The sequence below is a fragment of the Stylophora pistillata genome, chromosome 3, assembly GCF_964205215.1.
Source record: "Stylophora pistillata chromosome 3, jaStyPist1.2, whole genome shotgun sequence".
In the NCBI taxonomy this organism is placed as follows: Eukaryota; Metazoa; Cnidaria; class Anthozoa; order Scleractinia; family Pocilloporidae; genus Stylophora; species Stylophora pistillata.
The window spans coordinates 44,722,343-44,736,443 of record NC_142521.1 but is presented as its reverse complement, the minus strand read 5'-3'; the positions used below and the strand labels follow the sequence as shown (position 1 = coordinate 44,736,443).

Genomic DNA, 14,101 nt, shown 5'->3' with positions numbered 1-14,101 from the left:
CTTAACGATTGAGACAGTGAAAAAAAATCGCTGTACATCTACAAAGGCGAACGATTTGAAAAAGACGCAATCCCCGATGTGCGTACTCTTTTAAACAAACTGAGACATTTCAGTATACACACTATAGTTCCTGTCACCCACAAAGAATTAAAAAAAAGACTTCATAAAAGGGGAGACCCTTAGACTTCTAAGAATAAACTCCTCTCAAACAATAAGAACTGTAGAGAGAGGATATCTATAGAGAGGCTATCCAGAGGACCTCATTAGCACAACCCTGTCAGAAGTGAATTAAAAAACAGGAAATTAGCTCTTCACCAGAAACAAAAGACGAACCAACGAATCTTGCCTTTTATTACACAATACCAGCCATCAGTGCCAAATTCTCATGAGACACTGGAATTTAATAGAAACACAACCACTACTGAACGAAATATACAAAAATCCGCTTCTCGTATTTTACAAAAGAGGACGGTCGCTCAAAGACATGCTCTTTAGAGCCAAACTTTGAATAGGCTACTCTAAATACGGGCTGAGGAGTCGTGTAGGCCTGTCAACCCCCATTTTACATTGATTGCCAAATAAATGTGAAAGCCCTTTTATGTGAAATCCCCACTAATGCCTTTAAAGTGGTATGGTTCTTATATGAACTAAAGAGCGGGACACAGCATCTCTGAGGCTCTTCACGCGGAAATCTTTCTTTAACTCAGAGATATCCCGTTTAGTGACTAAGAAATCTTTTTCCTGCCAATATCCTCAAAAACTTTAGACTACTTAAACAATATTATTTGAGAAATTATAGTCACAAATGTGTTCTCCAAGAGTTTTCTGGCTTACCAAGCCTCGCTTTCATGCATTCGAAACCAGGCCATTTCCGCACGGCGGCCATTTATGAATAAGGTCTATTAGGAAGATCATTTATGTATAAAACAAAAAGCAAAGGTCCCAGAATTGTTCCCAGCGGAATTCTACAACTGAGAACTTGACTAATTGAGAGTGAACCATTTACGAAACATTGTTGATTGCAATTATCTAGGTATGACCTAAACCATTCATAAGCAATACCGCGGAAACCATATTCGAATAATTTAGACATAAGAATTGTATTGTCAACGGTATCAAAAGCCTTTCTTAGGTCGAGAAAAAAACTGCATTTATACTGCTTTTATCAATGTTGAAAGTCCCAATTGTTTGTGGCGTCCAACAAGGCAGTACGAGTTGAATGGAGCGAATGGAGCGACCCCGACCCCCATGCCTTAAGTTGGAGTTTTGAAACAAATGTAAAACTTCAGAGGTTCGAATCATCTCTTCATTAATCTGTTAGAGCGTCTCATTCGCTGGTCAAAGTGAAGTACGCATTACTAAGCTTACTATACATACTGACGACAGTTTTTTCATAAGAAACTCTGCACAAAGATTCTCTGGAATCGCGCAGTCCATGGCCATTCATAAGTCCAGTACTCCTTTCCGATTGTTAAAATTTCTTGTAGCAAAAGCTTTATTCGGGTTGAGTTATGATATTGTTGGACCCTGTAATCTGAGTGCATCGAAGAAGTGCAAGTAATAAAGCCAAAAGCGCAGAAGAATACATGTAACTTGACTTCTTTTACAGCTTATTCAGGGCAACAACTCCAACTGTTTAAAAACTAAAAGAAACCCTCTGTTAAATTAATGCCATAAACTTAGATTTATTGAGCGTTTGACATATTTAAGAATACGGAATAAGCTTTGTGCAAGGAATGGAAGAAAAATGGGCTGGACCACAACGTAACTGGGCAGTTACGTTATTCAGTCTTTGTGAAGAGATCAAGCAACAAAGGAGACGATACGTCAAACAATAAATGTGGCGAGTCGGAAGAGTTTTGGCGCACATGCATGGTAATACAGAAAGGCGAGAAATACATTACTTTAGCAAAATATTTCAATCGAACAATTGATTGCAAAGAAGAAATATGTGAATAGAAAGATGTTCGTCGTCTACTCACGCGTGTGAGACAAAGAAAAATTTCTGAGTCCTCATGGGAACGTAAAAGATAATCTTTGTCCCACGCGGTGCGTGACCCCTGAGACGAAAAACATCTTTCTCTATATCTTTACCGAGCTCAAAACTTAAAAGCTCTTTTATTCTTTCGAAAAGTAACATGTTATCTTTAAAAACGCTTGTTCATTTTCGTTCTGCAAATGTAGAGGTAAGTATAACGTAGCACGAAATGTCAAATGTCTGAGTGGACAAATAAACGTAAAAAAATACAAAAAGAAGAACAGCAAAAGAAAATAAATAATCAACTTCAATTTTTTATTATCAGTGATGATATATTTTTTATTATTTTAAGTATATTCAGTCATATGCAGCAGAAAATAGTAATAGTGACAAAAATCATAAAAAATAGCTTTCACCTTAATCGCAAGCCTTATAAAAACACTCCACATACATTTCCCCTATAAAGCAATGTTGTGGGAGTATTTTGGAAACTATTTTAAAGAGCACTTCTACTTCTCTCAGTATTAAATACTGTTCTACTTTGACCGTGTGGGAGACGCAGTAAAGATTTTACCTACATTGGCTGTGTACTATCTGTTACTAATTTGTGGTTTGATTATACCTTTTCTCTTTTATCATTGTATTTTTCTGGAAAAAAATTGTGATTTCATTTAAAGGGCATCTAATTAGCTAACTATGTTATGTCCTTCTAGATTTGTTAAATGGAGGAGAAAAAAAAAAGACAGACAAACAGTGGAGTCATTATCGCTGGGGATCGCGACGTAGGTTTCGCCCGCATACTGTTAATCTCCCTTGGAGTTGGAACTTTAGCAGGTCGGGTAAATTAACTGCACTGAGCCTCGCACATCAGCTTTAAAGTTGTGCCATTGAAGGATGTCCCCCTCCCCTGTCATGCACGCCCGAGACAAGCGCGTGATCTCATTATTTCTTATCACGCGACTCCAAACGTTAACACCTGTCAGTTCACCAATGAAACTTTGCCTTGCGTCAAAACTTCCTCCCAGTGAGTCTTGCTCTTGTCCTAATACCAGGAGCCCACCTCCGCGGATACAGTGACCTAATGGAAAGAAATTATACAGATTTCGAACTAATGTCACGCTTTCAGAAACAATAAAACAAATGAAACTGCTTTGTAACATTAAGCAGCTGGTCTGAAGCATCGTTTTGTCCGTCCACGCTAGAAAACAGCGTTTTCAAAAAGTATTGTTTTCAAATCGCTCCACTCTGGAGAGCGTTTTCGAATGGCTCCGTTTTCGGTGATCATTTTCGGCGTTGTAGTACGGACGATAGCCGTATCCGGAGCAAAACAGCTCCGTTTTCGTTTGAAAGCGGATTAGTGTGGACGAGGCCTGAATGTAAGTTAAGAGGTGCTCGAAGAAGCAGCGATAAAAAGTAAGTTTTACTTAGCGATGGCAGAGGTGTTTACCTTTCGCCAGGCCGCGACCAGAAGCGGCAATCCGACCATCCTTGAACAATTGCCACGATCCAGCACTACTCTCCCACGTCATACAAATGTGATGCCAGTTGCCATCATTTGCTGATACAGAGGTACGACTAAAGAGAAGCAAGGATGAACAATTGTCACTGATCGGCTTGATAAACATTTTCTATTGACACTTATTTAACAAGTTTTTAATTTCATACCGGTGGTAAAGGGTACGCGAACTCAAGCTCACAATATCAATATAACCTGCACGTGCTTTCAAGTTGCTCAGCGGTGAAATTTTAAGCGGAGCATCTACCGCATCTACTTAGACCTTTAATACTCGATATTTGAACCAAACTGCCGTTATCAAATGACGTTACCTTTACCTGATTGAGCCTCCTACATATATATAAAACCTTGAATAGTGATGAAGAATCAGTTCGTTGTCTTCAGCAGAAACAGCATAGCTCAGCGGGCATCCGTTGCTTCCTGCAGTTATTTTCATCCACAAGCACACTGTCAGAGCATTAAGGCTCGGCATTTTTCTTGAGATGACATAATCGCTGGTTCCTTTTCGCGGAAAATACAGAGCGTAGGTATTGCCAGGCGCCACTAAGGTCATAGAAAAATGAAATTTTGAAGTTCTTTTTTTCATTCGGATGAATAATCAGTAGAGAAATAAATGAATTGATTACACACAGCAGATGCCTGCTGTTTACCCATAGAATATCTCACCAAATTGACAAGTTGGCATCTTCCCTGTCCATAAGCCATTACCCAAGCAGTGACGTTCGGATGGTCCCTTTAGCCAGTAGCCTGGCCTACAACTGAATGAAACGCGTTCTCCTTCCCAGTTTTGCTGTCCATAAATAAAGCCATTTTGCAGTTTCCTCAGTGGGGGACAAACTCTGTGACCTACAGGAAAACCAAGAAAGGGCCCTAAAGTAAACCATAAATGTGCAGTTTTACCAGTCGTAGATAGAACTTTGTAAAATGCTACAGAATTCAGGCGGTTAGCAGCGCTTACATGAAGGCTGTACTCCACTCCATTGACCGGAAGGAAGACATAATCTCACGGAGGACCCGATAAGCCGATATCCTGACATGCATGTGAAGGAAACAGATTCTCCTGTCCAGTAGCGCGAGCCATGCTTTTGTCCATTAATCGGTGAACCAGGATTGCCACAATTGTTTGAGGCTAAAAAGACAAAGAAAAATCCTTAACTTAATTGTTAGGAACAGATAATGAGCTCAAACTGTAAGGCTTGGCATTTTTCTTGAGACATGATCGCTGGTTCCGTTTCGCTGGAAATACAGAGTGTAGGTATTGCCTAGCGCTACTAAGGTCAAAGAAAAATGAAATTTAATTTTGAAGTTCTTTTTCTCATTCAGATGAATGATCAGTAGAGAAATGAATAAATTGATTACACACAACAGCTGCCTGCTGTTTATCTATAGAATATCTCACCAAGCGTGCAAATTGGCATCTCTCCTGTCCATGACCCATTACCCAAGCAGTGACGTTCGGATGGTCCCTTTAGCCAGTAGCCTGGCCTACAACTGAATGAAATACGTTCCCCTTCCCAGTTTTGCTGTCCATAAATAAAGCCATTTTGCAGTTTCTTCAGAGGGGGACAAACTCTGTGACCTATAGGAAAACCAAAAAAGGACCCCAAAGTAAACCACAAGTTCGTGGTTTTACCAGTCGTAGCTAGAACGTTATAAAATTCTGCAGAGTGCAGGCGGATCGCAGCGCTTACATGACGGCTGTACTCCACTCCATTGACCGGAAGGAAGACATAATCTCACGGACGGCCCACTGAGCCGATATCCCGGCATGCATGTAAAGGAAACAGATTCTCCTGTCCAGTAGCGCGAGCCATGCTTTTGTCCATTAATCGGAGAACCAGGATTGTCACAACTGAATAAGCCTAAAAAGACAAAGAAGAATCGCTAACTTAATCGTTAGCTCTCACAGTTCTCCTCGAGCTTCGCAATCGAAAGTTTGGTTTCTTACCGGAACAGATAATGAATGCAAAAAAAGATCAGAGGATACTTCGCACCAAAGGAAAGCTGTTACTTTTCTATTTATGGTGGTGAATATTTTATATTCCCCTGTGTAGATATTTTAATTACTTACCTAAAACTGTATTAGCTTCGGCTGTAGCATTCTTGTCATTATAAAATAGACATGTGTAGTTCCCAGCATCGCTCTGCTTGAACTGATGAATGACGAGTTCACTCCGTATCAAACTATTGCTGTCATTTTCTGCTGATGACATTACTCGTCGTCCGTCCTTGATCCATTGGATTTTCGGTAAAGGAGTACCACCCGCAGAGCAACTTAAGTTAACAGATTCACCAAAGTGCTGAACTTGTGTTTTATTAGGACTTGACATAATGTAAGGATTCACTGAAACAACAGATAAACGCAGTAAGAACTGGCTGTCTATTTTTCACAGCTTTCTGCCGTCTATTATAATCAAGAGGGTCCGTTTAGCTATATATTGGTTGGGCCCCAATTAGTTAACCACTGCAAAAGGCTGAATCCAAGTAAAAGCCTCTGTGAGTGCAATCGATGATTTTCCAGTTCGATGACAATAAAATCAAATGGAATATAAACTTAATCGAAGTCACTCGTATTGAACTAAATAAGAAAAAGGGAGTTCAGTGCTACTTAATTGTGATGGCAAAATTAAATGACTAAAGCAGCTGGGAGCTGTTTAATTGATAATGACAATAATAGTAATAATGATGATGATCATGTTGATAATGATATTAATAATAATGAAATTGATTACAATGATGGTGATGGTGATGATGATGATGATGATAATGAAGCTGAGGATGACAAAGATACTATTCCTAATAATGACGAAAATAATAATAATAATAATAATAATAATAACAATAATAATGATAATAATTCCATCAGTGTGTGCGTGTGGGGAAAACTTTACAGCAGACCACGCAATGATTTTCAAACGAGGAGGCTTTGTTATCCAACGGCATAATGAGTTGAGAGACCTCGAGGCCGACCTTTTGAGTATAGTGTGTACCGATTTCGAGGTCGAGCCAGTTCTCCAAGACATCACTGAAGAACAACTCAGCAGAGGGTCTAATAGAGCACAAGACGTAAGATTGGACGTTTGGGCACGTGGCTTCTTGGATCCTCAGAGTTCGGCATTCTTCGATGTGAGGGTTTGTCACCCTAATGCCGAGTCTTACAAGAACCAGGAACCACAGCAGATTCATCGCATCCATGAAAACGACAAGAAGCGGCTGTATATAGGGTTCTAGATTTGCCATTCACCTTTCTCTTTTCTGTATAGTTTTAGACATGCTTTTACTTCTCAGATTATTAGACTTTGAATCTGTTAGGATTTGACTCCGTTATTTTTAGTTTTCTAGACACTTTGACATTAAAAAAAGTAGATGTGAGCCGAAAGTGAGTTATTTTGGATTGTTTTTTACGCTGTTAATATTTTGTATTGTAGAGGATTTTATGGAAATTATTGCTAAATAAAGATTATTTATATTGTTATAATAATAATAATAATAATAATAATAATAATAATAATGACACCGTTGTTTCCAAGTGTATATTCTTTTGATACGAGTACCCTGGAATACGTTCAGTTATCAAAGATATATCAGGGGCTCTGATGTACTGTTCTGATAAAACCATATGCAAAAGAACTTCCAGTAACGATGAAAAATTTTCGTTCCTTAGATTCTTTACTAACCTGGATCTTTAACCCTGACCCATATCGCTCCTATCACACTTTGTAACGGATTCCGCCCTTGGCAAAGATAAGCTCCAAAATCGTCTTTTGTCGTGTTAAGAATTGTCAGCTTGTTTCCAGAAATGACATGTCTATTGACAGGAAGTTCACTCTGCGCTCGTGTCCACGTTACTACGGGTGTAGGGTTGCCAAATATGTCACATTTTAGAGTAAAGTCCCATTTTATGTAAGCTGTCACCGATATCTCTGGTTTAATCCTGAATTTTGTTGGTACTAGTGCAATACGAATAAACGCAAGAAATATATTAGATATTCTATAGCCACTTACTATTAGAATCACTAAAAAAAAACAACAACAACAACAACAAATAAAACAAATAAAACACAACAAATACAACAAAGATACGAAAAATCCTGCAGATTTTGAAGCGGTAAAATCCCATATTTGTTCACACGCTTTTGTTTTTCAGTTTTCTGAAAAAAATTAATTTGGACACTGTTCAATCACTCTTGAGTAACTTGACAAGCAACTCGCCACGATGTGGCAAACCAACCCTTATCGAAAACTGACCAGAGACGGATGATTGGTCTTGAACGAATTGATACGACACAGCATTTTAAGTTTAATATAAGCGAATGAATTGAAGTATACGTTAATCATTCAACCTACCTTGTACTGTGACATTTGCAGATATTTTTACTCTACCCAGTATATTCTCCGCGATGCAGATATAGAGACCGCGATCTTCAAAAAGGATATTTCTTAATTCCAGGCGTCCTTCTTCAAATTGTTTCGTCTCGTGCTCAATCACTCGTTCATTTTTATACCATGTTATTTTGGGCTTTGGAAACCCAACTGCCTTACAAGATAATATTACATTTTGCTTCTCCGTGACGGTCAAAGAGGAAGGTTTTATGATGAAATGTGGTTTTTCTGAAAAATGGGATAAATCTTATTTGAAGACCACTCTTTTACACCAGCACTCCTTAGATCAGATACAACAATTATCAACGCAATAATTCAGATTCCTGTGGAAGATTCATGGTCATATTGCATGTTTCAGTTGATGTACAGTTTCATGCAGTTAACATTATCAGGTTTCGCGTTTTGTTATATTCTCAAGAGACACCAATGGAGAGGACGAAGTCTTGCATAATGGCAGGACCCAGCCACAACGATGAAATATCAACCAACATCCATTTTAACGAAGCGTGCGCCCTAGCCCTTTCTAATTAATCCCCATTGCGTTATTGTAGTCAGTATCGTTAAGTCAAATTCTTATTTTTATATATAATTTGTATTTTTGGTGTTCTGATTTGTTGACCCCATCAAATGCCATTTGACCTTATATGGCAAGGAGTGAGCCCCCCCTTGCAGCAATAAATATGCCAATTTAAAAAAAATTATGTTCGATGTCCTATTGGTTATAATAACCCCTAGCGCACACCGAGATAGATGCATATGGAAAGTTTGCAGGGCACTCAAAGAGCAAAACTTGCTTCCGCTTGTACTAATAACTCGACAAACGGAATGAAAGCAAAGTATTAACCATTTTCTAAATAACACTCATCTTTATCATAACGAACTGAATATTTAATAATGACGTCAAAGATACGAAAATCTTACTTAACTGGGGCCCTCCTTTCCTTCCTTTTCTACCGGGAGGTCCCTTGGGACCTGCAGGTCCAGGAAAACCGCGAGGACCTGGTGGACCTTGAGGTCCAGTGCGACCTGATGAGATTTAAGTAATAATTACAGATTAAAATTGTAAAACCAAGCTGATTGATCTGATTCAATTGCCATGCAACTCTTCATCTGTTTGGAGAGCTGGTACAGACTTCTTGCCGCTGGTTCAAATTTGCTCAAGGCCTCACGATTTCTCGTTGGTAAAGAAATGCTGGATTCGTAGCATTGATAATGGGGACCTGTCCATACAGGCTCATGCAGACATCATGAACATACCTTTCATGCAAACGATATTTTCATGACCTTGATCCTGTGTCTTATTCTGTTGATTTAACAAAAAAAATTACGCTTCAACCAAGGCATCAGGAAAAAGACAAAACTAGAAACTTTCCACGGAATCTGTGTCTAGATCATAAAAAAATAATAAGGTCAAAGCCATGCTATTGTGGACCTCACTCTGTCAAATTTGGTTATCAAACACCATGAATACAGATGGCTCGCATATCATAACATAACTTTTTATTTACAATTCAAATGAAAGGTGAAAAGGAGACAAAATAAGTCAGTTATCCCTTTCAAATTTTCTTCTAAAATGTGGATGTTCATGTTACATTAATTGAGTTGTTTATGATAACAGATGCTCAGCATGCCTATTTATGAAATAAAAACTGGTTTTACAAGACACCCAAAGATTCATTATATTTTTTTGTAATCGAAGATTGACCTTAAACTGGTCATTTTTCGTCGCCTGGGCATTGGAAGACTCCCGTTGTGTCACAATGAAATATACCTTACCTGCTTCCCCCGCCCCGGCTCCATTTTCATATTCTTATGAGCCACACTCCCATTGGCACTTAATTGGCAACCGACTGTTATTTCGTCTTTCTTTTAAATCCCTCCTCCGTTCCCCCCTGAAGACCATGCGCGCCCCCTTCTAAAAACAAAATAGATCCATCTTCCCAGGCGATAAATAATGACGTGTCCCTCAGGCAAACATACGAATCTAAGTTTGGAAATTTTCCCGCAAACAGCCAAACTGGTTTCTTGGAGGAAGCATTTCAGTTTGAGTGTACGATACCACGAGTAAAAATTATCATTTGCTTACGTACACGTTATTTGTGAGGTGATTACAGACTACAGTTACATATAAACATAGTCACTAATAATTGTAAGGAAAAATAACCCACATTTTGCCGTCGATTCAAGTTGGAACAAACAATTCTGCACTTGCCACAGTTGGATGGAGTAGAAATATCTCTTTTGAAGATTTGTTCCTCCGTTTTCGATCTACGTCCGGGTGCGTTCGAAGATGTGGTTTTAACAGTCACACCATTTTCATGCCGATATGGAATACTTTTCAACACCAAATTCTGCTCAATAGCTGTTAAACGGCTGTCCAGTCGGTTCAATGAGTAACATGTAAAACCAATTGAACCCAAGGTAAGAATCAAATGGAATGAAAATCCATAAAGGAGAACGCTCGAGTGCTTAACCCTTTGAATGCCAAGGACGTATATATACGTCCTAAAATAGGACCCTCAGATACCGAGGACGTATATATACGTCCTCTGACAAGCATTTTGTTTCTTTTCTCGGTCGTTCAAGGTTTTTATCCGTGGTTGTTTCAAAGGACCTGGGAACAATTTGAGAATCCGCTGACCACAGAATTTTGCACTGTGGCACAACATAACACCCAGAAGGCTTTGTTTATTTTCGCGGCAAATCCTTGCCAAATCCAACATGGCGGCCAGCACACGTCGAATGACAGCTGAGGAAGTTTTGGTAGAAGTTTTCGCTGATAGAGACTCTGATATGAGGAAACGAAAGGCGATATGAGGCGAAAGGTGATATGAGGCGACGAAAGTGATGGAGATGTTTCAGAGTACAATGAAAGTATTTCGAGCTCGGAGGATGAAGATGAAAGCGGGGAAGAAGTCGAAGAGATCGACGAACTCTAAAGCGAGAATGAAAATAACGAAGATAGTGAAAGTGAGGAGGACAATGTCGCAGCTAAAAAGAGTTATACAATGCCAAAGGGCTCAAATTGTTGAGTAAAATTATTTTATGAAAAATCCAATATGGCCGCTGGTTGCGAGGCATGCACCTGGGTTGGCATTCAAAGGGTTAACAATTTTCGTCTCCATTTTTGGCAAACCTCTCCGGCTCGTCGAAATAGAAACCTTGTTGACTTCCGTTCTAAGTTTTTTCCAGCAGTTATATTGTCACATGATGTTGACCTCTTAGCTCAAAACCTATTCATATAAATAAAATTTATTTTTAAATAATGCAAAGCCTCTTCCAGTATTATACTTATGTTGTAGAGCGTTTTCAAGGATTGATATTACCAGTATTTTTAGGTTTACCTTTTGTTTTATTTAGTCTCGCCTTTTCGCCCCTACGTGCTATTTTGATGAATCTATAGTTTTGATCATTCATTTTTAGAGTGTGCTTGAACTTGGCTCAGTTCTCACCGTGCTAGACATTTTAATCCCTTGTTATGGTTGAGGATGACTAGTTTGCTAGGTGGTCATGTTTGGGTTGGTAAAACTGACCTTGAGTTTTACCCACACTGAACATCCTGTTTTGGAAATTCCCACGGTTAGCTAACCCAAACATGTCTGTGATTTTTGTATTTAATACTGGGGCATTCCTTGCTGAAAGTAATAGAAATAAGCAGTGGAGAAAGAGAGAGAAAATTAGCTGTAGTAGAAGCAGCAGTATAGGAGAATAAAGAAGAAAATTACAGAGTCTCAGTACCTCTTGTTAATTTCGCCAAGCGAGTGGTAAAACCCCCACAACAAATTTGGTGGAGGACCCGGGCACCGATCCCGGTACCTCTCGAATTTTTCAAGCTGAGCGAATTCTTAGATCTCGTAAAAAGAAAGGCAAAATGGAATACCTAGTTAAGTGGCATAACTTTCCCAGAAATCCGTCAACTTGGGAACCGGAACGAAATATCTTAGATAAACGACTTATTGATAATTTTAACAACTCAAAGAAATAACTAACTCTCGTATAGTCAATTCATTTCCGCACGCGCCGTTCGAATTGGATGTGTCACGCAGGTGTTCTAGGTATTTTTTGTGCAATTTGGACTGGGACAGGACACAAATGTGAAAATAACCACGTTAAGAACCTTAAGACCACTCTGAGAGCTCTAACTTACGCTATGTCTATTTCACAAAGTATGATGCGAGTTCTCGACGGAAAAATTGTGTATTTGTTCAAAATTACTGACTAAACTTTTTGTCTCAGGATTTAAAAATGGTTCAAAGTACCTTTAATGACTGGCAGAAACAGCTAAAAAAATTTGCCAATTCAGCCAAATGCTGCGAAGGAATGACAATGGAATTTCTTTCTAAGTATATCGCTGAAATTAAACGTGCTTTTGCCGCTTTTCTAAGACTTTTTGAAATCCAAGATACTTTGAGTCAGATATCCCATCTACATGAAAAATCATTAGTAGGCTATTCCGATTTACCTAAGTTTATGTCTTCCCACTTGTCTGCCAAACTTTCTGCTGATCATTCATTGAGGTTCACTCTAACAGCATTAGAACAAGGTTTGTCTGTTCTGGCTAGCCCAATGGTCGATGTCGAACACAGCGGTCAGGATTTGACTGTAGATATCTTGTTGTTAGCACCAGAGATTACAGATAAAAACAGTTTCTGCGTCGTACAACATTTGACTCCACTCAAATTTAATATTTCAGGAACATGTTTTTCAGGGCCTGTCCAACACACAAACCTTGTTTTAATTAATTGTCCAAATTCAAGGCAGGTAGTCTCTTTAGACGGATTAGGTAGGTGTTTTAGGAGTGAAGTAGGTTTCTTATGCCCTAAGAATGTATTTAAGACAGTTTCTAGCTTGCAATGGTTAGGTTTTGCTTGGAATCCAGACCTGAAACTTTCTTTCCCGCGAAACTATCAACCTACTTCGAAGTGCGACCATACCCACCCATTGGCTCATCTTGGAGGCAGATATTTTCTCTCCAACACTTCTGGAACTTTAGCTTTGAGCAATGGCGAGCAACTTAACATTTCTCCGTTGGCCATCTATAACTTCCCTTGCAACGTTAGCTTCATTGGAATGGAGACTAGTTTGGGCACTTGTCCCCAAAGACTAATGGTATCATTACCTTCGTTTTCAACAGACACACTTTTATATGTTCAGTGGGATCCCAACTCAGATGATTTTCCTGCATTGGAGTTGCATCATAAGTCACTGACCATCCCACCACCTATCAAGATTAATCATACAGTGATCGACATCTTCGACGAGTTGTTCCAAGTTCCACGAGTTGCACTTTGCAGAAGGCAGACAGTTTGATTGATCAGATAGAGGAAACTACTCAGTTCACTTACATCGAGCATATTACGTTCATTGCACTTGGTCTATCAGTGGCAAATTTCATTGTATTCTGTATTCTTTGCCGGTGCATCTCCAGAATATCTGTGCGACACTCCACACCTGCCAGCCCACCTACCTTGCCAACAGCAGTTACACAGAGTCACCAACATAAAAGCTGCACACATTGTTCAAAGCGCAGAAGGATCAACCGTCTGAAAACAACATCCGCAGAAGAAAGTCGTACAACACACAAACCCGGAGAGAAAAGAAGTAAAGACTATCCAAGACAAGTCATTCAAGGAACTGAACTGAACTGAACTGAACTGAACTAAACAATTTCTATTTCGATAATGAATTATATAAAAACTTTAACTTTAGTTCATTTTTCCCGAATATTAGATGAATTAACTGCCATCCAGCTAACGTCGGTTAGCGGGTTGTTCGCAACCTTCAAACATCGATGTGAGAGTCAGCCCCTGAAACAGGTCACTCCCGTATTCCATGTAAACCAATATTTTCCATGGCAAACATTCGATTTATTTTTAAGTTTCTTTTCTGGCCGCGGACGTGCCATTGATTGGGACACTGATGACCTAATTGAATTTGTCAATATTAGTCATTACTTTATGGTTCATGAACAGTTCTTAACTCATGTCTTTCGGGCTCCCCTTTCTGATAATTTTTACCCCTTGTACGAAGAAAATCAGCTTTGTGCGGTAATGTTCACTTTGAAAATGAGGAATTACCTTTCAGTAGCCCGTAGCCCTTTAGATCACGCGTCGCGCGAGTACGATGGAATTTTCGTTTTTGACGATCTGTTATTAGCAGATAACATAGACCACTTTAGGCAGTTAGTTAACACCGTTCGACTGGGTTGCGACCGAACTGATAGG

The 14,101-nt window shown here is 39.2% G+C and overlaps 1 protein-coding gene across 1 annotated transcript; it reads right to left on the bottom strand.

The window, feature by feature from the left end:
• Nucleotides 1-2,272: 2,272 nt before the first annotated feature.
• LOC111335088 (uncharacterized) lies at nt 2,273-11,002 on the bottom strand. Its single transcript, XM_088753060.1, has 15 exons — nt 10,963-11,002; nt 10,599-10,665; nt 10,046-10,382; nt 9,135-9,180; nt 8,799-8,903; nt 7,842-8,105; nt 7,172-7,444; nt 5,566-5,838; nt 5,186-5,356; nt 4,894-5,073; nt 4,453-4,623; nt 4,161-4,340; nt 3,812-4,037; nt 3,426-3,553; nt 2,273-3,056 (listed from the first exon to the last, which is right to left on the bottom strand). Exons 1-15 carry the CDS (start codon nt 11,000-11,002, stop codon nt 2,806-2,808), a joined length of 2,712 nt encoding a protein of 903 aa, XP_088609186.1. The 3' UTR covers nt 2,273-2,805.
• Between the last annotated feature and the right edge of the window lie 3,099 nt (nt 11,003-14,101).